Source organism: Bos javanicus, chromosome 1, assembly GCF_032452875.1.
Source record: "Bos javanicus breed banteng chromosome 1, ARS-OSU_banteng_1.0, whole genome shotgun sequence".
Lineage (NCBI taxonomy): Eukaryota > Metazoa > Chordata > Mammalia > Artiodactyla > Bovidae > Bos > Bos javanicus.
The window spans coordinates 152,592,609-152,618,321 of record NC_083868.1 but is presented as its reverse complement, the minus strand read 5'-3'; the positions used below and the strand labels follow the sequence as shown (position 1 = coordinate 152,618,321).

General features: G+C 38.7%; 1 protein-coding gene across 8 annotated transcripts in view; it reads left to right on the top strand.

Moving 5' to 3' along the window:
- ANKRD28 (ankyrin repeat domain 28) overlaps positions 1–25,713 on the top strand; it is a 216,346-nt gene that overhangs the window by 152,858 nt on the left and 37,775 nt on the right. For all 8 annotated transcript variants that reach the window (XM_061425045.1, XM_061425064.1, XM_061425081.1 and 5 more), the window contains 10 exons: positions 3,118–3,318; positions 4,708–4,795; positions 10,478–10,620; positions 13,589–13,801; positions 17,589–17,667; positions 18,390–18,504; positions 19,556–19,638; positions 21,433–21,496; positions 21,703–21,771; positions 24,288–24,428. In XM_061425045.1, the coding sequence (XP_061281029.1) occupies positions 3,118–3,318; positions 4,708–4,795; positions 10,478–10,620; positions 13,589–13,801; positions 17,589–17,667; positions 18,390–18,504; positions 19,556–19,638; positions 21,433–21,496; positions 21,703–21,771; positions 24,288–24,428 (1,196 nt within the window). The remainder of the gene's footprint in view (positions 1–3,117; positions 3,319–4,707; positions 4,796–10,477; positions 10,621–13,588; positions 13,802–17,588; positions 17,668–18,389; positions 18,505–19,555; positions 19,639–21,432; positions 21,497–21,702; positions 21,772–24,287; positions 24,429–25,713) is intronic.

Sequence of the window (25,713 nt, the reverse complement as noted above, 5' to 3'; positions counted from 1 at the left end):
TGGTAGTTTAGTTTCTAAGTCGTGTCTGACTCTTGTGACCCCATGGACTGTAGCCTGCCAGGCTCCTCTGTCCATGGGATTCTCCAGGCAAGAATACTGGAGCGGGTTGCCATTTCCTTCTCCAGAAGATCTTCTCAACCCAGGAATCGAACCCAGGTCTCCTGCATTGCAGGCAGATTCTTTACCAACTGAGCTATGAGGGAAACCCATATTATGTACCCTCTAATAATGGGGAAATTAAGATCAAGGTTATTCTGGTAATTTTGCCATTAGTAAAACCATGTATATCCTACATAGTTATCCCTACACGTTTTTTCCTGAATGCTTGTAATGTGTTGATAATCTAGAATTTTACAAGGGTTTGACATCAGGCTCATTGGTTTGCAATTTCCAGAAATTTACCCTTGTTTAATTTTTGTTTTTGATGTCTCCTGTCCTTTGTTCTTTGAAAGTGTTACTCATTGGTGTCCCACTCTTTGCGACCCCATGGACTATGTAGCCCACCAGGCTCCTCCATCCATGGAATTTTCCAGGCAAGAGTAATGGAGTGGGTTGCCCTTCCCTTCTCCAGGGCATCTTCCTAACCCAAGGATCGAACCCTCAGGTCTCCTGCATTACAGGTAGATTATTTACCGTCTGAGCCACCAGGGAAGCCAGTTTTCTCCAAATTTTCGAAGGTCACTGCTGCTGTGATATGACACTGGCCTATATTATTCTGAGTTGTAATGTAGATATGTCAATATTAGCTCACCTGCCATAACAGAATACCACAAATTGGGTGGCTTAAGCAACAGAAATGCATCGTCTCAGTCTGGAGGCTAAACATTCAGAGGAAGGTTCAACGGGGTCAGTTTCAACAAGGCCTCTCCTCCTGGCCTGTGATGCCTGCCTTCTTGCTGTGTCCTCATGTTTGGTGAGGCAGGGGGAGAGGGGAGGTTCTCTTCCTGGCCTTAAAAGGCCATCAGTCTGTCAGATTAGGGCTCTCCCATATTGTCTCCTCTCCCTTTCCCTCCTAAATGCACTTTAGTGGGGGAGGCAGGACTTCATCGTGTGAACGTTGGGGTACACAGTTAAGTCCCCAGCAGTGGACTCAGGATTCAGACTAATCTGTCCTGATTCTAGAGTCTTAGCCATTGTGGTGGGTGCCATCTTACCCACCGTCAGCCACAAACTGGGTTCATTCTTGCTTTTCTGTGAAACAAAAGTATAGCTTTGGTTTCTCTCTTCTTGGTGATGGAACATAAATATTCCACACACTTTTCAGAAACCCACAGGTGTGCGTTGTGCATTCTAGTTGGACATAATTGAGGCACACCTGTCATCCATAGTATGCTGCATTTGCCCCATTTTCCTAATTATAAACTCTTCATGTTGCTTCTGATTATCTCCCATGAACGTGCTATAGAGATCCTGACAGTGCTTGTACCCCATTCTCCATGATTCTGAGTACATATTGCTCTGTGTGTATATTTTCCCTGTGTTCTCTTTTTTAAATTGAAATGCAATTTACAGTAAAGTGCACAGACTCTTAAGTGTGTAGTCTTGAGTTTTGGCAGATGTGTATACCTCTGCAGCCTTCTTCCCAGTCTAGATTTAGACGATTCCATCACTCCAGCCGGTGCCTTCATGTCCCTTTTCAGTCAGGCCTGCCTGTCCCGAGGCAAGCGCTGTTCTGATTTCTCTCACTGTGGAGTAATTTTGGCTGTTGTGTCATTTTGTAAGAATGGAATCATACAATGTGTGCTCTTGCACCTTGACTGCTTTTGCAGTTTGTCCTTTTTGTTGTGTACATTGGTGGTGCATTCCTTACTATTGCGAAGTCGTGTTTCCCTGTATGTATATGCAACAGTTGTATCTATTTTCCTATAGGTGGACATTTACATTTCTTTTTTGACTCTTATGAGTAAATAAAAGATTGCTATGACATTTTCAGATGGATGTTCTAAATTTTCTCATGGGTAAAATAGTTGGAATGGAGTTGTGAGGTCACAGGGCAGGCCTCTGTATGTCCTTGATTAACTACTTAACAGATTGATAGATTGATGGGCATCTCTCCAGCCTTTTGCCGTTTCCCAGATTTCATACAATCCCTATTACTTTTTATTTCAAAGGCTATACGTGAGTCATGAATAATAGTATTTTGTTTGGTGTTTCTTGCTATGTTGCATAGTTATTTTAATTTTTTGAACACTGTGTACATTAGCTTTTTTTTGCTTGAGAGCAGTCTTGAAAGGAGTGGTGGGCGGGTGCTAGTTCCCCCTTTACTGATAAGAAGACCAGAGGCTCAGTTTTACTAGACTTGAATAGTTACGCCTTGTAAATGACAGAACTGAGATAATTTGCTTCTGGTCTTTTCCATTTTGTGTATAGTTTGTCACTCATCTGCCAAAAATAGGATTGTCCCTGCAAGGAGAAGCTTTTTGCCATGTTTAGTTCTGATTATACTGCTTAATATTGATGGCTTACTGGATTCCTTTTGATTTTGCCATGAGTCCAGTTTATGGATGTGTTGTGACATTTTCCTTGTGTTCTGGGAGACCAGTCACTGAATAGTAAACTGTTAGTTTGCCTTGTTAACACCAACTTTCCCACAAGGTAGAATCACAGCAAAGACTTCTTTCTTCCCTCCCCACTCGCGTGCTCTCTGTCTCTCTCTAATGAACGAGGTCCTAGTAATTTTTCATTTTGTAAAATACAACATGTGTAGTACCTTGGGAAATAGTATGTTTTAAATTTTTTTGTATTTAACAGCAAAGTGATAAATCTAATTTTTAAAGCTTTGAAATTATAAATTAATTGTATCTCACCATCTAGAAAAGCAAGAGTAGTGATGAATGCTTTTGAAGAATATTCGTCAGTATTTCTTCTCATACATTTTGATGGAGATTGATGGCTATGCCTCAGTTGGAGGATGAACAAAGGGAATATTTTATCTTGCTGTATCTTGCATGGCTCTGAGTACTGCCTTTAGTTCAAGGTCTTTTGTTTTCTGGCTTGTTTATAGCAGGTTCTACCAAACTTTTTATTTCCTCAAGAAATTGGTTTTCCATCTTGCATGTACAATTTCTAAAGCTGTTAAGTCATTTGTCTTATGTAACGTATCTTCGTGTGTTTCAGGAAGCAGTTCAGGTGCTGTTGAAGCATTCTGCAGATGTTAATGCTCGAGACAAAAACTGGCAAACCCCTTTGCACACAGCGGCCGCTAACAAAGCCGTTAAGTGCGCGGAGGCCTTGGTGCCTCTTCTGAGCAATGTGAACGTGTCTGACCGGGCAGGGAGGACTGCGCTGCACCATGCAGCTCTCAGCGGCCATGGGGAGGTAGGCGCTGCCCTTCCCTCAGTGACGCTCTGCGCCCCCACCCCCGTTACTAATGAACTCACCTGTCCTGCTCCTTTTTATTTATGTTTGCCTTCTTCAAACCCTCAGACTTCTTTTCATCATAATTCATGATGTAACTTTCTCACATTTAGAAATTTATCAGATACAGCCCCAACCAACACTACTAACTGTAAAACAATGTGAAAAGTTTATTCTGTCATTGAAGGAAAAAATATTAGAAAGTCAGAGCAGTTTCATTGTTCTTCCAGAAAGATGGTAGCAGAGGAAGGTAAGAGTGTAGAAAACATTTGCTTAGTTTATTTTGAACATTTAGTCAAGATTTCATTGATGACAGGCCATCAAAAGAAAACAGTTAAAAAAAAATAGTAGTTATCTTATACAACGAGCATTGGCTAATAATGTTAGGTGTGTTATAGCAAAGAGTGGGGCTTATGTATGTACATGGAAGACATAGGAAAGAATGAGACTCAGTTAGAAGAACCTTTGAGGCCAGCTTGTCCAGTTCATTTTTTTTGCAGACACAGAAACTCAAACGGGTAAATATAAATGGTCCTACTGTACGGCAGAGGGAACTACATTTAATATCCTATAATAACCTATAATGCAGAAGAATTTGAAAAATATATATGTGTGTATGTAAGTGAATCACTTTGCTGTCTACCTGAAGCATTGTAAATCAACTATACTTTGATTTAAAAAAGAAGAAATAAAGTGACGTTCCCAGGATTCGGGGGCTGAGCGCTCCCTGCTGCAGTGTTACTTTCACTCTTCTTCCCAGTTTTTGCAGCATAAAGAGTTCTTGCCTCCACTGCAGTTCCCGTCACTAGATGAGTCCCTTTTTGACATCTGCAGTGCTCTTTCCACAGGGAAATGACTGTAAATGTGTTTAGACATAATGGAAATAACTACTCTTGGTACGTTTTGAGCTAAGTAGACTGCAGTGGCCTTCAGGTCTAATCATATTATGGACACTTCATTTGTGTTTGAATTAAATTTAAGACATTTCTGCAATCAGAAAGTACTTTGAATTTTAATAATACTTTGAGCTATAAAAAAAGGAATAAAACATGTTGTTAAATACTCTCCCTTTATACTTCCCAGATTTGTGCTTAGTTGTTCATAAAACACCAGGACACAAAGTGGCATCTTTAAAAGATATTGATGCATGACTTCAATAACAACCACAATAAAACCTTTTGTTGTATTTTGTCCTGTTGTTTATTAAATTATGTTAAAGCATTCAGTATACAATCTAGTGTTTCTGCAAGTGCAGAAACTCAGTGCCAGAGAGATTTGAGATGAGTCTTGATGATGGATATTCAGGAACACTTCTCAATTTTGATGAAACTATGTTTGTTTTTATTCCAGATGGTCAAATTACTCTTGTCTAGAGGTGCCAATATTAACGCTTTTGACAAGAAAGATAGACGTGCTATCCACTGGGCAGCATATATGGGTACGTCTTTTTTTTTTTTGATATTAAGTGTTAAGTGAAAGTTGGACGTTGTCGTTCTTGCATTTGTATAGAATGTCTTTTAGGATAGTGAGAAGTTATGTCTCAGTTTGCTGCCCAAATGAAACCAGCTTTGCAGTAGGGGAGGCTAGCAAGGACAGGAGTACCTTGGGTCCAGTTCTCTTGCTGCTGCTGCTGCATCACATCAGTCATGTCCGACTCTGTGCAACCCCATAGACGGCAGCCCACCAGGCTCCCCCGTCCCTGGGATTCTTCAGGCAAGAACACTGGAATGGATTGCCATTTCCTTCTCCAATGTATGAAAGTGAAAGTGAAGTCACTCAGTCGTGTCCAACTCTTAGCGACCCCATGGATGGCAGCCCACCAGGCTCCTCCGTCCATGGGATTTTCCAGGCAAAAAGAGTACTGGAGTGGGTTGCCAGTGTCTTCTCCCCATTTCCCTTGGAAGCTGTTTAAAATTAATTCTGTTTACCTTTAAAGGGAGAGACATCCTAGACAGAAGCCTGGGGTACAGTTTAGACTGGTGTTTACTAAAAGCTCATTCTTATCCTGAACACATCTTTGTTTGTATGGGGATATTAAGGTAGAAGTTGTGAAGATATATTAGAAAGCCTGTTACCGGACTTCCCTGGAGGTGCAGTGCGTAAGAACCTGCCTGGCTGCCTGCCAGTGCAGGGGCCGTAGCTTCCAGCGCCAGTCCAGGAAGAGCCCACATGCTGCAGGGCAACCAAGGCCGTGCAACACAGCTCCCGAGCCCGTGCGCTGTAACTCCCGGAGCCCGTGCTCAACAGCAGGAGAAGCTGCCACAATGGGAAGCCTGTGCAGCGCAGCTCAAGAGTCGCCCCTGCTCACCACAGCTAGAAAAGAGCCTGAGCAAGCAATGAAGACCTAGTGCAGCCAAAAATAAACAAATAATTTTTTTTGAAAACCTATTGGGCCAAGCACTGGATTAAATAGGCATATCATGTTTGATTTCTACCACAGTAATTTCACAGAAAGAAACTGAGGTGTAGATACCAACTTTTCTGCTTTTAACATTCTTGAGGGGATTCCCTGGTGGTCCAGTGGTTAGGACTGTGTTTTCACTGCCAAGAGCATATTTTCAGTCCCAGGTCGGGGAGCTAAGATCCCACGAACTGTGCCGCACAACGAGAAAGGGGCTGGAATTCTTGAAAAGTCTTAGGATCTCCAAAATCTGCTGTCTGAAACAGAGTCCGTGGGGAAATGGTCCTGGGGCAGACCACTTATGACCTGTGTCGCTCTGTGAGCAGAGCACTGCCAAAGCATTAATGGGTTCTTGAGGTGACTTGGACAGCCAGGGAGGAGAAGCGCCAACCTTCCTCAGGATACTTACAAAAGAACGGAAAAGATGCTGGCTTGTGCGTGCTGAAACCATGCAGGTTGAAGTGAATCTTAACCTGCCCCTAACTTTGCAAGTCCTGCAGGGCTCGGCTGTGCCTCAGGAAGGAAGCCGTGGACGGAGGCATCTTCAAGTAGAGAGGAACTCCTGTCTTTGCAGCCATGGAGCTCAGGACATTTTCTCTTCCTCCCAGAAGTCCATTCTGCTTCTACTATGCTGATTCTTCTTGCTTAGGAAAGGTCACACGGACTGATGGAGCTGTTGTGTCATGCTGGTCTCTTCCCTCTCATACTGGAGTACCTCTCATGCTGACCACAAAGGGCAGTCTAGCCCCTCTTCACACAGGCATGGCCTATTCCCATTACTGCCTGCATTCGCTTTTGTCTTTTCCTAGCTCTCTCTTAAAACTAGAAGATTGATGGAAGATTATTGATTTAAAATTACTGTATAAAATTCTAAAATAGAAAAATGTAAGAAACCAAATGAACTCAAAGCAATTTGTCAATAACGCCAAGTTCAGGAAGATCCTTTGCCTATCATGAAAGTAACTCTGGAGCGGTTGGTGTTTCTCTCACACCAGAGGCTTGTGCCTCTAGTTACGTCATGGGCAGTTTTCTTCTGTTAATGGAAGGTGAGACATCCAGAAGCAAGTCTCCTGTGGTGTCCTCCTGCTGTCTCCTCACAGCCTGTAGATTTTCTGTATTAAAGTCTTGGGAATTTTTCTGAATACTCTAGAGTAGCTTATTCTTAAAGACAGTTTAGGAACAACGAGTCTGATTTTAAACTATGTAACTTATAGTAAAAGTTTCACACATTAAGCAGAGAGCGTTAGGCTTTTTATCTTCAAAGAGTTAGGCTTGGCTAAACAGCAGTTTTCATAAAATTAAAGGCCACAGAATTTTGTGGGTTGCCTCTAATTGGGTGTGTGTGTATCTCAGGGTCCTTGGATGGCTTTGTTTTCCTTGATCTGCTAAATGTCATTTTTTAGGCTGATTGTGATTGTAGAAAATACTCTGTATTTTTTGTGCCTCACAGTCCATTTAATTTTTGAGCATAAACATTCAGAGGTTAATATTTTTTTTTCCTTGTCTCTTCCTTTCTTTAAGCTTGGAGAAAGAAGAGTATTTACACCCAATTTCAAAAACTTCAGTTGTTTTAGGTGTTCAGAATTAAAAGGAGCTAAATATACGGAAGTAGGGAGCTGTTTATTACCTGGTCTATTAGACAGGCCTGAAGTCCAGATCACTGTCACCTCTAGAGACTCTGTCAGGATTAGCCCAGGAAACACTGGACTCACATGTGTTCTTGTAATTTATTCCTCCCAGGCTTCTTTCTTTGCCTGCTGTCTCCTGGCTGAGACTACTTTTCTCTTTAGGCTCTACCTCTTCCCCTTGAGCTACGACTAAATTCTCAACTCCATCCTCACCTCAAATGAATTGATTATTTTCCCCTCCCTCCCCTGTATTTGTTCCTACTGTGAACCTTCATTAAGATCCCATTTACTCACTCATCTTTTCCGTTGCACAGTGCTTTTAACAAAATCCAGTCACCTTACTGTGATGACTCTGAGATAGAGGGCACTAAGTAAAGGTTAATTACCTTAGTGAGCAATTCATTACATTATTTCTTTTAAAAGCAGTTCATAATTTGAGTTGATATGAAATGGTGTTTGGTTTTGGGTTTTTTTTTTTTTTCCTGCTCCTTTTCTTTCCATAAAAATGTGCAGACCTGCTGTACAGCACAGGGGACTGTACTCAGCACTCTGCAGTGACCTGTATGGGGAAAGGATCTGAAAAATAAAAAGGAGTGGATATATGTATATGTGTAACTAATTCACTTTGCTGTGTAGTAGAAACTAACACATTTTAAACCAACTATACTCCTGTAAAAATTGAAAAAAACAAACATAGCTCGTTTTATTTATACATTCATGAACAAAAGAAAAATACAGAGAATTTTCCAAATTCCTGAAGGATAATGATTATACTTACCAAGCTTACATTGCTTGGATATAATTGTTTTTAAAGAACGTTCTTACTGATTACAGAATTAAGTATGCCATGCTATCTACTGAATGCTATCTTCTGAAAATACACTCAGATAAATTGAATGAAATCTAGTCCCCTTGGGTACCATCATTTTATATATTGATAAGGAGAAAACATACATATTCTGGCTAGGGTCTGCCTAGCTAGAACAATATATTTATTTCACTCTAGAACTCTCTTGCCTTTTTTCTTTCAAATAAGTCACACCAAACTGACTATGGAAAGACCTCTTCTTCCTGTTTTCAGTGGTCCATTAAAGGAATTTATGCATATTTCAGAAATGTACTTAAATAAATATTTGTCAATTTTAAGATAGTAAATTTGCTTACGTGTGGCCCCTTTTAAAAATAGGTTTTTTATCAACATCAGGAAAAGTTCACACTTCCTGGAATCTACACAGTTAATATGACCTGCGTCATTTACTTAGAGTGATATATTTTGAACAGTTTTTCCAGTATGTTTGTGTTATGGGCCTTCTAGTCTTAAAAATCAGAAGAATTTGTTTCTTTTTGGCCTATTAGTGAATAATATGCATTTGCCTGGTTTAAATAAGCTCCATTTATGTGTGACCCTCCCGGGTATTATAGGTCCTGATTTTTAATACATTACCACAAACCCAAGTAGTTGTTTTTTCTAGAGCCATAGGTCAGAGAAGTAACATGTCTGTCTTGAGAGAGCTTTTGTACCAGCTACTGCTCTTATATGATAGTCACATTTACTTTGACATCTAATGATTTAATAGATTTTCTTTTGATTTTTCCTTTCCTAAAAATATAGTAGATATTTTTCATATAAAGATGGGAGAAAATGTCTGAAAGTATCCACTTAAATTGATAATTTATATATATAAACAACCAAATATACTTGATTCTTTATACATCTTATAGTATCCTTTTTTCAGGAGAGTGGGGTCCTATGTTTGAAAATCTCATATTTATAGTTATTAACTTTATATACTCCTTTCCTATGAAGGCATATTAAAAATGACATCATGAACAACTTGTTTATTGCAACAAATGTTTATTGGGTGTCTGTTTTGTTTGAAGTATACCATGAAGGAGACCATAAGAGCCTATGACATTTTCCTTTAAAGATCCATATTTGGGAACCTAATACATAAAAGTAATTAAAATGTTAGTTAAATAATGATTCAAGTATAAGAAACATCACAAGGTATTATATGCTTATTAGATAGTATTTGCAGGTAGAGGGTGCTTTGGGCCATGTAATTCTGGGGAACTGGAAGCCTTCTAGGGCAGATAGGAACTGACATGGCCTTCTTCATGGATTAATAGCAATGATTAGAAAGAAACATCCAGGCAGAACATCCTGTGCAGTGAAGAAACTGGCTTCATGAACAAAGACACAGTGGTGGCAGAGCTTTGGGGAGGAGGAGGAAGCACTGTAACCTCATCTGGTGAGATGTGAGGGGACAGGAAAGGAGGCCAGTGGCTCTCTCACCTTTCAGATGCAGGTCCCCCTTCCTGGCCTCCTTGCATGGTTGGGGGCAGCCTGAGACTAGTTCTGACTAACAGAAGCAGCATGGCCTCTGGACCAGAGCATTTGATCAGTGGTGTGAAGCTTAGTCCCCTTTCTTGGCACAGTGACCAGCTGCCTTCAGGATTGTGTCAGCTCCATGTGTCTGGATCCTTGAGGGACTGAGCAGAGCCCTCTTGACAAGCTATCATAATGCTAATGAGAAAACACTGATTGTTTAGACCACTGAGATTTGGGAGTCAGCATGGGTGAGCAACAAACTAAGGTTGTTAAGGACAGCTGGTGGAAATAGTGAGAGAGAAGTTTTTAGGTTAATGTTCCAAAGACGACATTTTTAAGAAATATGCCCAATTCACTCCCAGATTTCTGAATAGAAGAAGATTCCGCTAAAGCTTGCAAACATAAACTAATGTCTTATATTAGAAATAAGCTAGTTTAGTAACTTGAGAGTATTAAAAACAACCTCGGAAACATGATCTAGGGGAAAGGAGGATTGCAGGGTCATCATTGGCTAAGATAATTAAATGTATTATTTTCAGCTGTTTGTTGCGCCTGTCAACATTTATCAAAATTATCCTGAATTCTTACTTTTTCCTTGTGTCCAGTCTCTGGTTATAGCGTGATTAATTGGTGACTGTCGAGCATTGTCTAGTTAATTTGTACTTTTACCTGTCTTTAAAGATATTCAAGATCGTATTGTATTTCATATTTTCCATACGCTCTCTGCTTGTTTTTTTTTCTTCATAAACACATTTTCAGGTCACATTGAAGTAGTGAAATTACTTGTGGCACACGGAGCTGAGGTGACATGCAAGGACAAGAAGTCTTACACGCCTCTCCACGCAGCAGCCTCCAGTGGGATGATCAGCGTAGTCAAGTACCTTCTCGATCTTGGAGTTGATGTAGGTGTACAGACTAAGCAGGATGAAGAATGGAGCGTTTTGTGTGTTTGTGATTTCATTGTCTGTGATTTCATTGTCAGTGGAGGTTTTTTCAAATTTAAAAGATGTTTTCTTACAGTAACGTTTTTGTCTTTTAATAGTGTTATGTTTATACTCCTTTACGTAATATACAGTCTGCTGATTCTGACCAAGACATGAAGTTAGTCAAATGTGTTAAGAGGTAGAATATTTTCCAAAGATGAATGGTTGATTGACAGAGGTTTTCCTTTTCCATCACATTCTAGCCCCCTGTAGCTTCATTTCAACTGTGGAAACCAGCAGATCAGACATACTTGAATTATTTTCCTAAGTGGCTTGGTTATTGTTAGTAGTATTTGCCCAGTTTGTCTAATATTTCCTTTAAATGACTGTAGCTGTTCATAATACAGTGTATTGACCAGAAGTAGGCAGGGAAACTAGAGGCTTCTGGCCTCTAGTTAGCTGCAAGTATTCCTTACTATATGAGTCTGTCTGGTTAGGGAAGGGTTGCCTGCTTCATCTGAATATCTTTGATAATAGAACCGGGACAGCTAAGAATACCTGGCGCTCCCATAGTCCATCCTCTACACACATGTATGTTACCCCCCACCCTGCCCTGGTGGCTCAGCTGGTAAAGAACCTGCCTGCAGTGCAGGAGACCTGGGTTCAGTCCCTGTGTTGGGAAGATCCCCTGGAGAAGGGAATGGTTACCCACTCCAGTATTCTGGCCTGAAGAATTCCGTGGACTGTATATTCCATGGGGTTGCAAAGAGTTGGACGTGACTGAGCAACTTTCACTTAGTAGCTCTACTCTTATTTTAGGTACAGGTCTGACAAGCTTGTCTGGTTCTTTAAAACAGACTATTTGTTATTGTTTAGTTGCTAAATCGTGTCCGACTCTTTCACGACCCCATAGAGTGTAGACCACCAGGGTCCTCTGTCTATGGGATTTCCCAGGAATACTGAAGTGGGTTGCCATTTCCTTCTCCAGGAAGTGAGGGTCCCAATCCAGGGATTGAACCCGTGTCTCCTGCATTGGCAGGCAGATTCTTTACCACTAAGCCGTTGATTTAAAACAACCAGGAGAGAGGGAGGTAGTTTAGATCAGCTGCAAAGACAGAAAGATAGTTGGTGACCTGGTTGAACTCTTTATTAATTTAAGGACTATATGAAGCACTTAATTTTTGAAAGATAGGGATCAGAAAGCCAAACACAGTTAGGTAGAGTGCAAACAGATGAAAGGTTTTTTTTTCAACTCAGCACTTCCTATAGCTCAGTTTTAGCACCGAGATTATAATGCCCAAGAGACCCTTGATCTAGATAAATGAGACAGCCTACTTCTGGTCACTGTTTCAAGTCCATTCGGGGACAATTTTTAAAGCATATTTTATTGGCAGCAAAATAAACTCTGGTAAGAGTGTTCTTCAAAAAAAGTGGTCAGACTTTGAGCCACTTGGTGACCCATGGCCTCTGATTGCATGACTCAGCTTCTAAGAGCTGCCGTAACAAACAGCCATGAAGTGGGTGACTAAAGGGCAGCACACGTGATCTCTCAGAGTTCTGGGAGCTCCAAGGGAGAATGTTTTAGGTTGCCAGCTTTGGGTGTTGAAATCTAGATGATTTGACTAAAGTTATGTGTGGCTTTTTCAGTTCCTCTTATTTCTGTTACTGGAGATCTGAGAAAGGAAAATGTTAAAGTTGTGATAGATTGGGCCCAACCACAAGGATAGAGGGCACAGAACTCCCTTCAGCTTTGATAATTCACTAGAAGGACTCCAGAAACTCACTGAGCACTATTATACTCACAGTTATGCTTTATTACACAGAAAAAATACAAACTAAGATCAGCCAAAGGAAGAGACACACAAGTATTCATTCTAAATGCAAAGCTCCCGTTGGCCTCTCCCTGCAGAGTTGGGACTCTAATCTCCCAGCGTCAGAGTGTGACATACGCATGCAGTATTGCCAACCAGAGAAGCCACCCGAGCTTTGTTATCAGAGTTTTGTTGAGATTCCACTAGATGGGCATGATTGATCAGAATTGCTCATGTGATTGATTTCAGTCCACTGAGACCAAGTGATCCAAAGCCCTTCCCCCAAATCCCATGGCTGTTTATGTGGCCCTGCCCCTGAAGACTATCCGCTCTGCTAACCCTCCTCTCAGCTGCAGGGTACCCAGCTCCCACCCTAGACAAGCACATGTCTATCAGGTGTGCCGTGGGTTACCTCCCAGAGGACAGGGACAAAGGTAAAATTCTTCATTACAGGAAAGCTGTGTAAACTTGAAAATGTTAATCCAATATATTTTTTAAGGAATAGAAAGATAAACTTGAGTTATATCAATTATTTCTCAGTACTGATCACATTGTTTAGAGCATACTCATTTTGGTAACATATCAGTCTATCAGTATGTAGGCTGGAATATATCTAGAGCCTAAGTTTGTTGCAAAAATGAGTTAAATAAATAGGAAAGGATGTCACTCATTTCTTAAAAATCTTGCAGTCTACTAAAAACCAACTTTCATCTTTGGTCACTGTAAATGAACCAGGAGAAAATATGTGTGTTTTTCAGTATATGTCAATTTTCAGTTTGTGTCCATTTTTCATGATTCTTAGAGTTAATGCTTTAATTGTCTCTACCTAGAATGCTTTTTAAAATATTTGTTTTCATTTTCCTAAAATATCTCATGTAATCATTCAGTTTTGTCTTGAAATAGACATTTGTCTATATGAATTATATTCCCTGATGGTACAAAATCCATTTGACACCAAAATGCTGCAGTTATGTTCGTTTTTTTAAAATAAGTTTAAAATTATAAGCCTTATCTGTATTATTTATCCCTGTTTCTCACTTTAATAATTTGATTTCAACCACAACGTTGTTAAGGTAGCTTACAACACTAATAATTAGGAAGACTGCATTAACATTGACGTTTTTGTCTTCCAATAGATGAATGAGCCAAACGCCTATGGAAATACACCTCTTCACGTAGCCTGCTACAATGGACAGGATGTTGTCGTGAATGAACTGATAGATTCTGGTGCTAATGTAAATCAGAAGAATGAGAAAGGGTTTACTCCTTTGCACTTTGCTGCTGCATCTACACACGGAGCATTGTGTTTAGAGCTTCTAGTAGGCAATGGGGCCGACGTCAATATGAAGGTAGGAAGTCAGATCAAAATCCCTACCTAGTGTTTCGGGTTGTGCTATGTTAATACTGTTGGTAGCACATACCATTCAGCAATAAAAAGGAATGAGTTACTGGTACATACACAGATAAGTCTTAAAAGTACTATGCTGAGTAAAAGTGTTACATAAGAATTTGTTCACTGTTCCCACTTATATAAAGTTTTAGAACAGACAAATAGTAATGAGGTGCCAGACTATCTATAGTTGGGGGTAGAAAACAGGACAGTTATTGTCTCTGGGAGCAGGGATTGATAAAAAGGCATGGGGGAACTTTCTGGTATGGTGGTAATGTCCTGTATTTTGAGAGCTTTGGGTTATATGAATAAGAATTAGTCAAAACTCATCAAGTGGTACATTTAAGATTTCAAAGGCCTCATTGCATGTAAATGTTCCCTTAGAAGGTTACAAACCAAGCTAATATTCAACCTTAGTTAATGATACACATACCAAAGTATTTTAGAGGCAATAAGTAGATTATCTGTAGCTAATTTTGAAAAATATCATTTAGGGACTTCCCTGGCAGTCCAGTGGTTAACATTCTGAGCTTCCACTACTGGGCAGGCATGGGTTTCATCCCTTGTTCTGCATACCACACAGCTTGGTCAAAAAAAAAAAAAAAAAATCACTTAATAGAATGGGTGGGTGGAGAGAGAGACTGATGCATGATAATGTTCATATAGTAAAATGTTAGCAGTAGACTCTAGGTGGTACACATATGGGTGTTCACAGTAATATTCTTTCAACTTTCCTGTTTTGAAATTTTTCACAATATTAGAAAAATTAAAAGATGAATATCAGTGGTTTACATACAAGGAATAGTTGATTTTTGGTCAGTTGCTTTCAAGAGTGAGCATTTAAGTTTTAGAAATACATAAAAGTTCTGGAGCTAAAATAAATGTACTTTTACTGCATAAGTCTTTGGAAATGCACATGTAACCACAATTTTGAACACAACTACTTTACAATGTGTACTTGTCATTTATATTTTCCAAGTTGCTTTCACTGATTGTGTCTGTATTAATTTATTAATTCATTCTTTGGGCACTTGCCAAACCGTGGCTTGTGGAATGAAAAAAAGAAACCATTAAAAAAAAAACAGAACCATTTAGGATTTGTAAAAATATTTAAGCTTCGAATGTTTTCAGAGCTTAATTACATAACATTTCAGCTCCTTTTGTAGGTGTGATAAGCTGGTGTCTTTCAGAGGATAGGGAAGGGAGTCGGTTTTCTCATCTCTAACTTGAAAACATCCTTTAACAATGCCACTGACCCACTCTGACAGCTGTAGCAGCAGCAAGCCCATCTATATTTAGGTCATTGCTCTAAATTGCCCTCTGCCAGCTAAAGGACAGAATTTATACATATCAAACCATAGAAGGAAAGGGCATAATATTAAAAAAAAAAAAAAAAAGCCCTCTCTGGTACAAGTGTTTCTTTTAAGAAAATACATTTAAAGCTTTCGGTTCTCAGTCAGATCACCTACTGAAGTTTTATTGTTAATAATTTAAATAACATCTAAAAATTTCCTAATAATAAATTTGAACTTATTTTGAATTTATTTGAATTTATTCAATTTGAATTTATTTTGATTTGAAGAATTCCTGCTGTTTGGATAATCAGTGCTCAGAAAAAAAAAATTCTTAACAGGAGTGGAGAGGTTTGTTACTTGTTTCCTCAAAAGCCTAGTAATATTTTTTAGTAAAGAGTGTTTCAAAATAAAAAAAATTGAAATTATCTTAACATTTTTCAAATGAAAAGATCTCATCAGATATTTTTAGTCTAGATAGATCTGTTTATGATAAAGTGGCTATAGTTAAAATTATCTTTGTTAAATATTAAGTGTCTTGGAGTAAGAGAGACTTACCTGTATCATTAACTGTTATGCATTTTTTAGTGTATCGATGGCTCAGTAAAAATTAAGCTGTTTATTTTATACAGTGCTGTTTAGACAGACAGTTACTATAGTTTGAAAATAATTTAATTACTTGGTTCATGTGTCATTGCCTACGTAGCTGACCAGTACCTGTAGTTATTTTTAAGTCTGTGTTTTCTTGTGGAATGTAGAGATGAGAATCATTTCTACAAGAGGGTTACTTGCTCATATCAGTGGTCCTATTTGACATTACTTCCTTAATGATTTAGAAAATTCAGTGGTGGATTTTACACATGACAAGGGAATATTTTAGCAAAGTCGTTAAGATGTGGTGGTGAAGTAGATTTGAAGACAACAGGCCATGACATTAATTTAAAACTGGATTCCATAAAAGTTGCTTTGATCTTGACTAAGGATGTGTGACTTCCTGCTGATGTGCAGCTGTCCAGTTACCCTAGCGCCAAGCTCATTGAAACACACTCTCCAGGTTGTTGACGATTTCTGGGTACCGTCCAACCCTGACATTATGTAAAAACTGTTGATAGTAGTGAGTTTTCAAGTAATGTGTTTTCATTGAAGAATATATCTTCATTCCTGACACCAACGTTACCTATATTTGACAAATGGTTATTTGAATAAGGCGCTATGGCTCTAAAATTTGCCTTATAAGAAAGAAAATCATACTTGCTGACCCTCAAGTCCTCCTTATCAAGTCATCTTTCTCCTTCATCTTTTCCTCCCATTTCATTCTCTATTTTGATGTTTCTGACCTGATCAAATTGTGGATGACTTACATTTGGAATGTAAATTTAGGTTCATAAATATTCAGTTTGTAAGTTTTTAAATTGATTGTCCTACAAAATACTATTTAGATGTAAAGTGAATGTTCTTTTAAAAAGAGCAATATAGGTCTGGTTTTTCATAACCTTGCTTATCATGAACCCCGCTACATTGACGATGTCACTTGCTGCCTTTTTTTCCTCCATTCTTCAAGTGTTTATTCTATAATCAGTTACTGTAGAGGATAGAAACTCTGGATAGTATGTATGTTGAAAGCAAAAAAAAAAAATACAATTTCATGCAATATATCCAGTTGTCAAGCCAGATAGCTATTATACCTTTTCCCACCCCCATCCTATATGTAAATTTTGGTCAGAGTACCCCAAATACTTCTTTCCTTTGTGATAATCACATGTATGTTTTGATTAACAAAATAATTTAGGAAAGAAAGGACTTTACCTAACTCACAGTAAAAGATATCACTAATTCATATTTGGAATTCCTCTGAAATTTCAGAATTCCTACATTGAATACACATGCACAACCAGTCTAGTTTATTATCTTAAGTAATTTGAGAAAAAGCTAACAATATTGATTACAAATAATTATAAACTAAGTAATGTATAAAGTTTTTAAAGTGAATTATAGTGGCTGAAGTTAATTCTGACATTCACTTTTCCTTGGTCAGGGAGGGATTCAGCATTTCTTTTAGGACAAAAGAATTATAGCAATGTGAAATTTTTGAACCTTGCAGCAAATCCTGGCTGTACCACTTCCAATGACGTGACCTTGGTCAAATCATTAGTATCCTTGTTCTTCAGTTCCCCCATCTGTGAAATAGGAGTGATATTAAGATTATAACACACCTACCACTCGGGACCTTCTATAAACTGTAGGCACTATATATTTGTGCTTTATGGTATACATACTAAAACATTAGTTCATAATTTCAGATAACTGTTTTACACTGCCATAGGCACCTATTAAACCTAATGCTTGAGTAATAGTTACACAAAATAAGGTTGCAAGAGGATATTCAAAATAAAATGAACAATTATGTGTTATGAATATAACCAGAATTTTAAATCTTTTTTGTGTCTATTTCAGAGCAAAGATGGAAAAACTCCACTGCACATGACTGCCCTCCATGGTAGATTCTCCAGATCACAAACCATTATCCAGAGTGGTAAAAAGTATTTCTGTTTGTTTTTTTTCTAAAGTAAAACCATTCATCCACATAATGAATGGTATTGAGGAATTGTTATAGCAGTATACATAATTTTGACATTTGATATCATATCTCATGAAAATCAGATAATGAAGAATTTTAAATGCCACTTACATGTATCTTTTATAGTTGTTTTTCATTTATTTCTGTATTGTTTCGCTTAGATTATTTATATAATATCACTAGCAGTTAGTACTGGCTTTAAAAAAACATGCTAAATAGAAAAATAACTCTGCCTTTCCACTGCAGTTTATTATATATTGACAAAACTCAGTTGCATTTCTCTTTCCCTTTTTGAATATTTTGAACTGTTTTTAGCATTTTCATTTCTTTTCTTTTCGTTTGTATTTGAATTAGTACTAGGCAAGCTAAACTTTTAAATAAAAAGGACTTTTGGGTACATTACTTTAAGGCAGTGTTTCACAAGCCATGTTCCAAGGGACTATTTATAAGTAGACTTAAGACAATAGCTGTTCTCATTTGGCAAGGAAAGGGTAGGAGTAAACTCATGATCAAATAATTGATGAGGCGTTGCAGACTGTCTTCTGATTTTTAAATCTATTAAAATCTTATGCTCAGTTCACGAAATTGCTCTAAGTATAAAATCTGTAATCCCAGTGCCTGACCCAGTAACTTTGCTGTGGATGAAATCTATGGATTTTATTCCTCCTTTGTTGCAGGAGCTGTAATCGACTGTGAAGATAAGAATGGCAACACTCCTTTGCACATAGCAGCGAGGTATGGCCACGAGCTGCTCATCAACACCCTCATCACGAGCGGGGCCGACACCGCCAAGTAAGTGCCTGCCAGGCAGGGGAGCGCGGGTTTGTCCTGAACGTAGGACTGTTGCTTGAGCTTTTTCCTCTTGGTGTTGATGATGTAATAGAATGTTTAATACGACTTCATTGGGTCTTTTTATGTTTTTTATCCCAGTTCTTTCTAGATTATGACTAATATGTTAAAGTTTCCATGTAAAATTTTGTTTGAAAGATGGATTCTCTTGCATGCTCTGCAGAAATACACACCCTACTTAAATTGATGCTTATCATTCCTATGTGTAGTTTTACATTTTTATTATACTTTTATATGTTCATAAATGTTTTAAATATTCTTTTAAGCTTTCTAAAAATGGTATGCTACTGTATGCTTCATGAAACTTTTTTTACATGTGGTTGTTGATTTAGCCATGTAAATATAAATTAGGGCTTTTTTTCCTTTCTTAATCTCTGTAAGTAACTCTAGTTCATTCGTTTTATAAAATTTAATTCTTGTGTAAAGATTTCACAGTTTATTCATTCTCCTCATTTACAAACACAACTTACTTCTGATTTTTTACTGCTAGGAAAAATTACTGCAGTGAACAGTCTTAAGCAAAACATTTTGCCTTGTGGTAATGATTCTTGATGGCAAAGCAGGTGGGATGATTTTTGCTCCTGAGACAAATGTCTATGGAGTCATTTTTGGTTGTCCTAATTAGGGCAGAGTGCCACTGCCACCCAGTGTAGCTCGAGCCCAGGGACATTGGTGATGTCCTGCCCTTTCCCCAGCACACACGCACACTGTCCTGCCCTCTCCCCAGCACACACGCACACTGTCCTGCCCTCTGCCCACCACACACGCACACTGTCCTGCCCTCTGCCCACCACACACGCACACTGTCCTGCCCTCTCCCCACCACACACGCACAGACCCACACAAGGTCCACAGTGACAGTAAGTAGTCTGAGCTCGAAAAACCCTACTCCAAGAGGAAAGTTGCTGGAGAAGTTAAGTAGTTTCTTTTTACTTTATTTAAGTGACTGTATTTTTCTCACATTGTGATGAAGATACTGTCCTCTTTGCTTTAGACGTGGCATACATGGAATGTTCCCCCTCCATTTGGCAGCCTTAAGTGGTTTTTCAGATTGCTGTAGGAAACTTCTTTCTTCTGGTGAGTGGAACCTTCACAGACAAATTATCCTCTTTTATGGTTCCCCCAAACTCCCTTCCATCCTGCTTTTGCAAAATTATATACAAATACATCCAAGTATGGATCATTTATTAACCCCTCTTAGAAGATATTGGGCCCTATAAGATTTGATTTTCTCTTCAACTCTGGGAAAGGTTTTATTTTTCTAGTGATTTCTTCCTCTCTCTTAGTTGGGGAATGGCATGTGGAATATTTCTGAAGTAGTCCTTTTATGTCTGGAAGCAAAATATCTTCATTTGCATGGTTCCTTTTTAAGAACCAGTGACCAGTTTACAGTATCTTCTAGGTCTGAAATGTATACCATATTTAATTACTGTTTTAAAATACCGCAGTCATAGTTTGATACAAAACAGGATCAGTAGCTTTCTGTTAATATAAATATTACTATAAAGATATTTATTAAAATGTGTAGAAGTACTAAATATATAAGATTTTACTTTAAATGGTATTCTATTAGCATGTTACAAAAGTTGAACAGATTTTATATATTATTAATACTTATGATTGCTGAAAGAATTATGGGAAAGTTTCTGGGAAAAATTAGCATATTGTGAGACAGACCCTTCTGAGTTTTTCTTAATGGTACCTTTTTTTTCCCTTGGCTTTGCCCGGTCTTCGTTGCTGCGAGGGCTCCTTCCTAGTTGGGGAGGGTAGGGGCTGCCCCATAGCTGTGGTGACAAGCTTCGCGTTGCTCTGGCCTCTCTTGGTGCAGAGCACTGGCTCTAGGCGTGCCGGCTCCAGTCGCGGCTCCAGTCGTGGCTCCCAGGCTCCACAGGGCAGGCTCCCGTAGCTGTAGTGTGTGGGCTCAGTTGCCCTGCAGCGTGTGGGATCCTCCTGGATCAGGGGTTGATCCTGCATCTTCTGCATCTGCAGGTACATTCTTTACCACTGAGCCACCAGGGAAGCCCTTGGTGATATCTTTTAAGTGATGTAACTGTGTTTTGAGTGTTTTAAGTGTATGCATACCACAAGTAATCACATACCCATTTATCTATGAAAGAGAATTATAAAACTCCCTTCTCAGTGTTAGTAGTAATCCACAGGTAGCAAAGGAAAAAGTTTACTAAGAAATCATTCATGGGGCTTCCCTGGCAGTCCACTGGTTACTCCGTGCTTCTCAAGGCAGGGGATGCAGTTTCTATGCCGGTCTGGGAACTGAGATCCCACATGCCGTGCAGCGTGGCACACCACCCCCCCAACAATGTTTATGTATCTTACAGTTTAGTATATTCACAGAGATACGTGACCATGACTACAGTGGGTTTTAGAAAATTTTTGCTACCGCCCACACCCAGAGAAACTTCATTTGGCATCAGTTCCCCATTTCCTCCCTCCCCCAGCCCTTAGTAATCAATAATCTACTTTCCATCTCTAAATTTACGTGTTCTAGGTAGGTTGTAGAGGTGGAATCACCTAACGTGGTTTTGTGACTGGTTTTTCACTTAGAAATGTTCTGAGGGGTCATCCAGTGTTATAAGTATGTATCAGTACTTTATTTCTTTTTATTGCTGAATAATATTCCATTGTATCCTATGACTTTTAAACAAGTACTCTAGCATTTGTTTTGAAAAAACCCCAGTGTTTTAGTGGTAATTAAAAAAAAATACATTATTAATCTGTTTTCAATTAATTTGTACCTATTTGTAAGTCATAGTTTTGTGTATGATGGGGTGTGATTTTTTACATTGTTAATGTAATGCTTTAACATAAAGTAACATGCATATAGTATTACATAAGATGTATTCATTCTTGTAGGATTTGATATAGATACCCCAGATGATTTTGGCAGGACCTGTCTACATGCAGCTGCAGCTGGAGGGTATGTTAACAAAATTTTTACTTTTTTTAAGAAAAAGGTAGCTGATCATGGCAGGTTTTGTTGTTGTTGTTTCGTAAAATATAAGTCATAGTATTTTATTCACTCTGCCCTCATTTGAAAACATACTTTTATGCTTATTTAAACCTACCAATTTCATCATAAAGTTATTGACAGTTGCATCTTCTCATTGTATTTTTCCTGGGTAGTAATTTGGAGTGCCTAAACCTTCTGCTGAATACTGGTGCAGACTTCAACAAAAAAGACAAGTTTGGAAGGTGAGCTGTGGTACAGTTCCTCTATAGCTCCTGCTTAATGTTATTTGCTTAATGACTTTCTCAAATTATAATTTGGCATCTGTGTTAGTCTCTCAGTCATGTCCAACTCTTTGCAGCCCCATGGACTGTAGGCCACCAGGCTCCTCTGTCCATGGGATTTCCCAGACAAGAATCCTGGTGAGGGTTGCCATTCCCTTTTCCAGGAATCTTCCTGACCCGAGGCTCGAACCCATGTCTTCTGCATTGCAGGCGGATTTTTTACTGTCTGAGCCATGAGGGAAGTCCTTAATGGCTTCCTTAATGACTTTCTTAATCTGTTTATTTGGCTTCTATGAGTTAACTAAAAACTTTCACATCTTTTACATTGTGATCATGATGTGTTGAAAGATTCCAATAAGGAAATAACTTCTGAATATTCATTCTTACCCACAGCCTTCTTCCAACTGGGCCCCTGCCATAGCCCCATCCTACCAGCCACAGCTTTCCTTTATAAGCACTACGTACCTTTTATGATGTCATTCCTCTGCTTCCTTTATAGCTATGAAAATGTAACCCATGTGCAGTACCTGTGCTCCCTAAACAGCAACTTACAAGAGCAGTGGTAGTTCTCCATTCCCTCAAGTCATTCTTTCTTAGAGACTCTATGGCCTAGCTTTGCTTCCAGAGCACTAGGAGGGAGGAAGCAGGTCACAGTGTGAACGCAGAGGCCCTGTGTTCCCTCGGCCGACCCGCACTCTCACTGTTCAGCCCAGACCTCACTGTTGCTTGCATCTGTGACTGCAGTGATTAAAGCCACCAGGGTCTGCTAAGTTACTTAGAGTGGGAATTGACCCAATGTCTGTTGGAACCATATAGGAAAGGGTGGAAGGCAGTTTGAAAAACACGTGAGCGTGTTATAGTGTGTACAGAAGTCTAATGTACGCAGGCAACTTATGCAGTGTTATAAACCAGTGTTACCTCAGTAAAAAAAGAAAGGTGGCAATATGAGCCAAATTGTGTGTCAAGAGTTTGAGAATTATGTCAGAGTATACGATAAGAGAGAGGGTATGTGTTGGAAGGAAATGTGTGAATATGTATCAGTGCCTGGGAATGGTATAGTGCAGAGGTCAATAGAATCACATGTGGTAGAGAATCAGAAGTGTGTGAAAGAAAAGTGAAAACAACTGTCGGACCCGCTGTTCCTTTGAGGAACAGACTGTTCTCATATGCCTGCTGACTGAAGGAGCCAGTGACCCAAGAAATCAAAAATCACTTTGTCTTTGGAGTGCAATATTTTTATAGCTAATTTATTTTTGTAAGTGTGCTTTTTTTTTTTTTTCCCCCTTTTAACAATTATTTATTTTATGTATTTGGCTGCACTGGATCTTCATTGCTACATAGGCTCCCCTCTAGTTGTGGTGAGCGGGGGCTCCTCTCTAGCTGCAGTGAGTGGGCTTCATGTTGCAGTGGCTTGTTGCGGAGCACAGGCTCGAGGGCATGCAGGTATAAGCCGACTTTAATCCAGCTCACGTTAGTTAGTTTGTAGTACATAAAGCACTGTATGCTACAGGCAGGGCTTCTAACTTTACAGGCTTGAAAATAATTCAGGAATAATTGCATCTTCAAAAATACTATTACTATATTATACTAGTATCCAATAAAGTAAAATAATGCTTCACTGTCATTTTCCCAGGTATATATTTTAGAAAACAATATGCCATGAAGACTCTGGACTAAATTCACCTTCACTTTTCTGTTTTCTTTCTTCTTCCTCTTTTTGTAAATGAAAAGTCATGAATCATTATAGTTTTGTAATCTAAATACAGAAACTCCTAAATTTAATAGCGTTGTTTTTCATTTCAGTAACTGGAAAGAAATAAGCTACAAATATTCAGTCTCTAGTAATTAACACAGTACCCTAGCTCTTCAAAATGATGAAAAATCTTCAAAAGTATACATTTTTGCTTGAGAAATCTGATATTACTGTGAAGCTCTCCCATATAGTTGATATTACAGCATTCTTTTTCATACTTCTGTATTTTTCTTACCATTTATTCCTCAACCGAGACATAACAGAAGGTGCTACCTCTGCACTGTGAAACATTTGTATTAGTATAGGGGAAGCTTTGTTAAAATGAAAACTCTTCTTAGATTGCTGATGGTATTAGGGAGGAAGAAGAATACAAGTTTTCAAGTTTTGGAGCAGAATATGAAGGGTATCCATAATTCACTCAAAAACCTGTAATTATTACTGTCTAAGCTATGAAATGCTTTTAACTGTGTTTCTATCTTATTTTACATTCTTTTACTTTTAACTGTGTTTCTGTCTTACTTTGTTTTCTTAGAGGCTTTCGGGCATCTTGGTTTCTCCTCCTAGCTTTCTGTCTGGCCCTTTGAAAGACTTAGTATATGGCAGAAATCAACCTCCAACTTACTATAAATACAGTATTTATAACTGGGTGGATCAGCTGTGCTCTTACTTCCTGGGGTGTGTCCCTGACTTTTTTTTTTTTTTTTTAATTAATTTGGGCAAAAAGATCTCCACTGCATTACGCTGCTGCCAACTGCAACTACCAGTGCCTGTTTGCTCTTGTGGGCTCAGGAGCAAGCGTGAATGACCTTGATGAGCGAGGATGCACGCCCCTGCACTACGCAGCGACGTCAGACACGGACGGCAAGTGAGTGTCTCGTGGTGAGAGTGCAGGGTCGTCGTCTCTGTGGACCAGCACCTGCAGACAGGTGGCGGCTTTCATAGCAAATTTGTATTTCCTTTTTGTACTCTTTATTATTTCTTTCCCTGAGTGTTCAGTGTGGAAAATAAGTTGTTTTTATAGTTATTCTTAATCATAGTTATTACTACCTGCTTCTACTCAGCAACCTGCCTTATGAACTAATGAGGTGGTAGAAGAAGTATAAAGGTCCCTTTTTGTCCTCCCTTCCAAAAGCACATCTTAGTATCTGCCACTTCCAAGCTTTTTCCACGGGACTTCTCAGAGGCAGCAGTGCTGAGTGTATCACAGGGAAAAGGAGAGGCAAGAGGTAGACAGACAGTGCCGTCAAGAGGATAGGGTGGAGATTGGAATACCAGTATCCTTCAGATAGAGCATCATATTCCCAAGGGATCCCTGTAAATGTGTGTTTAAATGGGGAGTAATTGAACTGGCAGAATTGGACATAGTTGGTACTAAATATTAACTTAAGTAAATTATGTAGACAGCGAGTGAGTAAATGTTGCCCAAGGATGACTTAATAAAAACAAATGAGAGATTTATAAATTCTTTCATAATTAATTTTCACCTGAAGTTGGTCAGATGTCTGTACCTTAATGTATATTGCCTTCTTGGAAGAAAATGAGCTCATTAGAGACAGAGAAGGTATCTTCAGGATCTGTGGTATTCCCCATGAGTCTGAGTCAGTGAAGGGTAGAAAATAAAAACAATGGTTTTGAGGGAAAGATTTTATAAAATATACTTCAAGGAAGTTGCATTTAATAGAGATCTATTTCCTTATAAAAAGCATAATTTAATGATATTACTCACAAATATTAATTTATTATAAAATCTGTGACTGTAATTGCAAATCCCTTTTGTTATGTTGGATTTGTGGTTAAAATTCTAATCTTGAAAGCTCTAGTAAATACGCTGTCAGCACTCTGTGTCTGCTAGTTCTGCATCTGCAGATTTGGGGAGCTGACTATATTCATTGTAGGGTTATGTTCATTTTTTTATAAGGGACTTGAGGGTTCATGGTCTTTGATATCCACAGGCACTCTTGGAACCAATCCCCCTTGGATACTGAAGAATTACTATACTTTCTTTTTGGAGAAATATATAATATATACAGTTCCGTATATATCAGAATAGTTTTTGAGAGAAGCTGTAAATTATTTGAATTATGTTTTTGGGCAGTAGAGCTTTAAAGAAAATATGTGATAAACACTTTGTAAGTCAGAAAGTATTTGGG